The sequence below is a fragment of the Gossypium hirsutum genome, chromosome A11 (genome assembly GCF_007990345.1).
Source record: "Gossypium hirsutum isolate 1008001.06 chromosome A11, Gossypium_hirsutum_v2.1, whole genome shotgun sequence".
NCBI lineage: Eukaryota > Viridiplantae > Streptophyta > Magnoliopsida > Malvales > Malvaceae > Gossypium > Gossypium hirsutum.
In genome coordinates, this window is record NC_053434.1 from 28,985,021 (window position 1) to 28,992,191 (window position 7,171).

Sequence of the window (7,171 nt, forward strand, 5' to 3'; positions counted from 1 at the left end):
ACACTATCCTTGAAGCACTTGGTATAACTAGTTTTATCATTTTGATTAGGACATGTATAGGAGTATTTGATTTTATTTTTGTGTCACATTGTTTTGGGGCCAAAGGTGTTGGCTTGTTTTAACATTTGACTCATTTTGTATAAGGCCATGAAAATGGCTAATATTTTAAGTCATTATATGAATGCAAGATAGTCTTTTGCGAATGTGAAATTGTTGATATGGTTAAATTTGTGAAATGTATATAGGCCTTAGCTATGGTTGTTGGTTGAGAACTCATATTAAATTAGACCTTGATATGTTGATTAGTATTAAATTTTGTTTCAGGGTGGCATAAGGCTTGGTAAATAGCCTTATATTGTCCACACGGGTAAACACACGAGCGTGTGTCTAGGCCGTGTGTGACACACGGCCAGCCCCATGGGCGTGTTGTCCGGCCGTGTGTCCCCTGAAAGTAAATTTTACAAGTCAGTATACATGGTAATAGACAAACGGGTAGAGACACAGTCGTGTGTCTCAACCGTGTGAAGGGCATAGTCTAGCACACGGGTGTGTGCCTTGGCCGTGCGCCCCTAATTGGATGCTGACGTTAGAAACAAAATGTCAAGGTTTTTAGACACGGGCTAAGACACGGGCGTTTCATGACCGTGTGAGGGACACGGGCCATAGACACGGGCGTGTTCTAGGTCGTATGAAAACCTCTATAGCTTTAAATTTAGAATTTAATTCACACGGGCATGGGACATGGGCGTGTCCCTAGATGCTTAAGCAGTGTGTGCCACAAGGGCCATTAGTACGACCATGTTCAAGTTCCACACAAGCGTGTCGCCCATCCACACGGGCGTGTGCCCTGTTTCAAAGGTCATTTTCCTAGTGTTGATTAAAGGACCTGAATTGGTCCCGAGTGATTTCCAAGAGATGCTTTGGGCCTTATAGGCCTCTGATAAGAAGTTTTGGAAAAGTTTGAAAAAGTTTTGAATTTAATCAAGTCTTGGTAACACGTAAATGTTTGAATGCATGTGTTTAAGTTTAGTAACACCTCGTATTCCGTCCTAGTGTAGGGCACAGGTGTGGGGTGTTACATCGCTGGTCACACCACTTTGGTATAGTCGATTATTCTATATATTCCTAGCTACTTTATGCAGTCCATGATAATCCATAAGAAAGTTTGTGATGAAATTGAGAGTTTGGTGAAGCAGTTCATTTGGGGTTCTTCTGAGCATAAAAGGAAGATGTCTTTAGTTAGGTGAGACTCCATTTGTCACCCTAAATGTTGTGGAGGCCTTGGTTTACGGAAACTTCGAGACCAAAATATCTCATTCCTGCTAAAGCTAGGTTTTAATCTCGTTACTAATAAATAGACCCTTTGGGTTTGGGTTATTAGGGCTAAATATCGTATGGAGGATACTTCTCTTGAAACTATTAAGCAAGAAAGAAGTTCGTTCTGTGGAATTCCCTCACTAAAATTTGGCCGTTGCTTCGAGAAAACTTATGTTAGTCCATTGGTAACAGGATTCAAATTTGTTGTTGGGAATATGTTTGGATTCCTACTGTGGGAAAGTTGATCAAGATTATTCCAGCTAATGTTAATATTGACTCAGGGTGCTGTCTTAATGATATGGTCAATGAGGATGGTTTGTAGAACCTTGATTTGTTCAGACTTTGGATCCCGGAGGAAGTGATCGAGTTGATTATAGGTATTCCCCCTTCTCTTCCATTTGAGGGGCAAGATAGAATCATTTGGTGTCATACTTCGTCTGGAAACTTCTCGGTCAAAAGCGCTTATAAGATTTGTAATGGTGATGGATAGAATTTAAAGGATGAAAAATAGAAGTATGTTTGGAAGACTCCAGGCCCTCAAAGAGTTCGTTTCTTTATTTGGTTAGTTCTTAAGCAGCGTCTCTTCAGTAATGTTGAAAGGGTCAAAAGAGGTTTAGCAGCTGATCCCTCATGCTTTACATGTAGTTCTCCTTCAGAAGATATTCTTCATATCCCTAGAGATTGTAATGCAGCTAAGGATGTGTGAAGCAAGGTCATAACAAGTAATCATTTTGACGAATTTTTTCTCTCTTAACTTACAAGTTTGGATTCTTTTAAATGTGTAGGATGATTCAGTGATCTCGGAGGGAGAAGCTAGCTGGGTTGGTTTTTTTGGAATTTTGATTTGGCGGCTTTGGAAGAATCGTAATCTTCTCATTTTTCAGGGTCATGCTGGGAGTTCGAAAGAGATTGTCAATAACTCTTTGTGTTGTTCTACTCAATGTTATTCACCCTCAAGAGTTACTACCTGTGGTGGTCTTGGTCCTTCCTTGGAAGAAGAAGCTTATGGGTTTAAGATCTTCTTCAATACATGTGGGGCAATGCGATTGGATACTGGAACTGCAGCTGCTGGGGGGTTGCGAGAGATAGGAATGGACAGTGGCTCTTTGGTTTTAATCGATATATTGGAAAGTGCTCGATTTTCGAAGTTGAACTTTGGGGTATTTTTGAAGGACTTAAGCTTGCCCAACGAAGAGGTCATGATTGTGCAATAAACCTATCAGACAGTCTGAACGTTGTTCGGGCCATTCAAGGGAGTTGTCCAGCCACGTTGAATTCCCTTTGATTAGGCATATCCAGAGCATCTTATCTCAGGAGAATTTTTGGTTATTACGGTATATTCCCAGGGAGCAAAATGCAGTAGCAGATTGTTTGGCAAAAGGAGCTCTATCTTCTACAGTGGATTTGCAATTCTTTGATATTCCCCCTGCTACGGTTCAAAAAATTCTTAGATATTGACTAGTCTAGAGGTTTTTTCTCTGATCGTATGGATGTAATCAATTAGATGGTTTCTTTGTTTTTTTTTCACCAAAAAAATTACACCAAACTAAATATAGACAGTTAAATTAATGTCATAATATTAAAAAAATTATTAATTTCACTTCATATGAATTTTATTTTTTATTTTTTATTTTTTATTTTAGCTATCGAGAGTGTTACGTGGAAATGCTGAGCATTCAACAAAAGGCACGGATACCATTCAGAATTTTTTTAAAAATTCTTTAATTTTGAAAAATTAAAGAAATAAATAAAAAAATTAATAATTAAGTTATTCAGTCAATCAAAAGATTCAAAACCAATACAATTTAATCCTCCCCATTATCCAATAAGAAATCTATTATCCTAACCCAACCTATTACTCAGTTATCCATACTCATCTAACCCTAAACCCAATTAATGGAAACAGGCAACCGATGGAATTGATGACTCATTTCTTTCAATTATGAAACTAAAGCCCATCAATTTGAATTAATTTTCCCAATAAGAGTCAATTGAGTCTTGAAATAGACTCATCAGACGGTCCCTTATTTGGGCTTTCTAATGAAGGCTTCGTTTGGATGGGCGATTGACTGCGGTGCGGTGCGTTTAACTTACTTTTTGTCTCACGCTATAGTATCGCTATAGTATCTAATCTCACCGCCACCGCTGTTTTTACACTAACCGCAGCTAAACGCACCGCCCATCCAAACTCACCCGAAGTTTGAGCCATCGTCTTCGGTGCGATTTACCTTATCGACTGACAAGGGTAACAATAATGAATATTTGAAATATTTAAATAAAGTTATTATTATTATTTATTATCTTAATTATAAATTGCTTTACTTTTATAAATAAAAGAAGTGGAGCCATTTTATAAATATTTCTTTAGTTCAAAATGTTATACTGGATTTGAATTGGATGAAGGTTGATTACACAATAAATAAAATAGTTTCGCAAAACTATGAAACACATTAAAAATTTTATTTTAAAGAAATATAACTAAATTGCTAAAGCGATTCAATATGTCAATTATTTATCCCATTTAGGGAAAAAAAAAAGGAACCTTCATTCCCCCAAAACTCAGGGAATGACTAGCCTTAAAAATAGTGATAATTATGCTAATTTTCAATATGCTTATGTTTCATCCACCCTAAATCTTGCCCCCTATAAACATTCATTACCACCAAATTTCCAACGTTAACAAAGCAACTCCATCTTATTGGGAAAACATGGAAACAATCTTAAAACAAAACAAGCTTCTCGGTGAAGAGGAAAGCAAAGATAATTCCTTAATGGCAGTCGACGGTGACTCTCCTCCGCATTACAATGACGACTGTTCAACGTCTCCTTTCAGGAAATCTCCATGGTCGTCTCACGAATCCACTCATTTATATGCTTCGGCTGTTGAAGACACCAACAACGTCACTCCTAACGTGCTCATGGGTTCGTTGGTACGTGAAGAAGGGCATATATATTCCTTGGCTGCCTCTGGGGATTTGTTATACACGGGTTCCCATAGCAAGAACATTAGAGTTTGGAGGAACCAGAAGGAGTTTTCAGGGTTTAAATCCAATAGTGGACTGGTTAAAACCATAGTCATTGCTGGAGAGAAGATCTTTACGGGCCATCAAGATGGGAAGATTCGGGTTTGGAAGATTGCTAACAAAAACTCAGGTGTTCATAAACGAGTTGGTACATTACCAGCTTTTAAAGATTATTTAATAAGCTCCATGAAGCCAAGTAGTTATGTTGAAGTGAACAGCAATCGTAAGGCCGTATGGCTCAGGCACATCGATGCTATATCTTGCCTTAGTTTGAATGAAGATAAAACGTTGCTTTACTCGGCTTCTTGGGATAAAACATTCAAAGTTTGGAGAGTTTTGGATTCGAAATGCTTGGAATCCGTTCAATCCCACGATGATGCAGTGAATTCCATTGTTGCAGGCTTCGATGGGTTAGTGTTTACAGGCTCAGCTGATGGAACGGTCAAGATTTGGAGCAGAGAGTTACAAGAGAAAGGAACCAAGCATATCTTTTCACAGATATTGCTGAAACAAGAATGCGCGGTTACGGCATTGGCCTTGGACCTTGTTGCTACAATGGTTTATTGCGGGTCATCGGATGGAGTGGTTAACTTTTGGGAAGGTGACAACCATCTCTTCCACGGTGGTGCTTTGAGAGGGCACAAACTGGCTGTTCTTTGCTTGGTAACAGCAGGGAACCTTGTGATCAGTGGATCAGCTGATATGGGGATTACCGTATGGAAAAGATCGGGGGCTAAGCATTTGTGCTTGTCCATGTTAGACGGCCATGCCGGTCCCGTTAAGTGCTTGGCAATAGAAAGAGATCCTGATGAATCAATCCCTGGTCAAGAGCGGTGGATTCTTTACAGTGGTAGCCTAGATAAGTCGGTCAAGATGTGGCGCATATCGGAAAGAGCCCCGCCTATGACACAATGGCGGCAGCAGTCTTACTCATCATCGGACACCAAACATCTACCGGCCACATTGCCAGCGAATCCCGCTTTCTCTTCCCAAGGTGGAGTTTGCCAAAGAAAGGAATAGTGGATTCTAAGGACTTGATTTGGTTGTTAGGTTTTCAAAGATAATAGGCATTCAATTAAGATGTTCATACTTCATACAAGAGTCAATCAAATCCATAAAAATGTATATATTGACTAACATTTCCTTCCACAAACAGTGCTGAACTTGAATTCTATATAAATACCAGGTGATGGATTTCTTCTGAATCTTCAACTAACAAGAAACTCGTCAAATTTCTTTAAATGCATGCTTTGAGTGTACAAGTCTTGGGCAATTAATTCAAAGCAGAATTTGCGAATAAAAAACAGACATCAATTAATGAAAGGCAGGGTTAGGCATTTCTTATTGGTTTGAACTTGGAAGTTGCCATGTATGATCAAGAAAAGTGTCGGTACCTTTCCCTGTGTAAGATTGAAACCAAGCACATATTTTGAGTTAAAACCCAAGCTTCCAAGGTTGCAAAGAACCGTACGAAGGGACAGCTGGCATTCCGTTATATCGCAGTCAAGTTCAAGAGGCTTTATTAATTGCTCACAAGGAGGAAGATGTATGTTTCCCGTATTAAAAGGATTGGAACCCAAAGGCGTTGATGCAGTAGGGAGATTCTGAAATGGGATGAAGAAAGGACCAACTTCAGCTCAATTAAGCACTCATTTTATTGCACTGCAACTAGGTGGTCCTCCTGTCTAATTTCTAGCCCATAGAAAAGGTCCTGTACATACTCTGCCCATGTAAATGCACAAGAGACGAGGGAGCTTATGTGCCTTGCCCCGTTTTAGTGCATCACATCGGGTGTCATGTTATGGTGCTTTTATTTGGTTACTAGCATACAAATTCCAATGGAATAGTAAATCAAAATATCATATGCAGTGAGGAGAAGATATATTTTTGTACAAAACATTGTGTAAATGCCACTTTGTGCACCATTCACCACATTCTTTTGATGGCTAGATTGTAGGTCGGGCCTAGCCAGGCTCCTCAAATACAATATCAAAGCTCGTTTCCAAAAAAATATCCACTTATCTCCTTGAGGCACATTTAAAATTTATTTACGCAAAAGATTAACTTGTCTTCTATTAATAGCTTATTATTCTATTTATTTATTTATTTTTGTCATTTTCATTATTTTATATTTAATACATTTTAATCACACAATAATGAAAAAAAATCTAATTTGTTTTAAAATTATTTAATTATTATTAGTTAAATTATATTTTAATATAAATATGTTTTAAATATAATGCATTTTTCAAGCTAACATATATAAGTTTATTTTAATAAAATTTCATGAAGGATAATGAAATATATTGTGTTATATTATATTATTTATTTTTGAATCAATTTCCATGCAAATACGGGTGAATGCTTTATAATTAATTTTAATTTAATTATATATTAAAGTTAACATTAATACATTAAATTAGTTAATTTAAAATAATATAATTACAATTTTAGTGATAAAAAAAATTTTATTAGTTAAAACAAAATTTAAACAAATATTACTTTGAATTTCTTTTGCTCAGTTAATTTTCAATTTCAATAACTGAAAATTGCAATATATAAGTAACTTTGAAAACAAAAGGGTGTGAGATTCATAAACTAGAAAGGTTTGTCAGCGCCTATTTTCAATTTTTAGGGTTTTTTATAATATAATTAAAAAAAAGACTGAAATGGTATAGGGCAAAAAGTAATGACGAAAATGGTATGGACTAGGGTGGTGCGACCTATGGCAGTGGTGTGACCACTCTGGGTCCCACTGATTCTGTCATTTTCTGTTAAAAAGAAAAAAAGTTAAAAACGAAAAAAATAAAAAAAGGGGGTTGTGTGGGTGC

General features: G+C 37.1%; 1 protein-coding gene across 1 annotated transcript; it reads left to right on the top strand.

The window, feature by feature from the left end:
- The first annotated feature begins 3,958 nt into the window (after positions 1-3,958).
- LOC107905419 (protein JINGUBANG) lies at positions 3,959-6,329 on the top strand. Its single transcript, XM_016832066.2, has one exon. It carries the CDS (start codon positions 4,026-4,028, stop codon positions 5,358-5,360), a length of 1,335 nt encoding a protein of 444 aa, XP_016687555.1. The 5' UTR covers positions 3,959-4,025; the 3' UTR covers positions 5,361-6,329.
- The last annotated feature ends 842 nt before the right edge of the window (positions 6,330-7,171 follow it).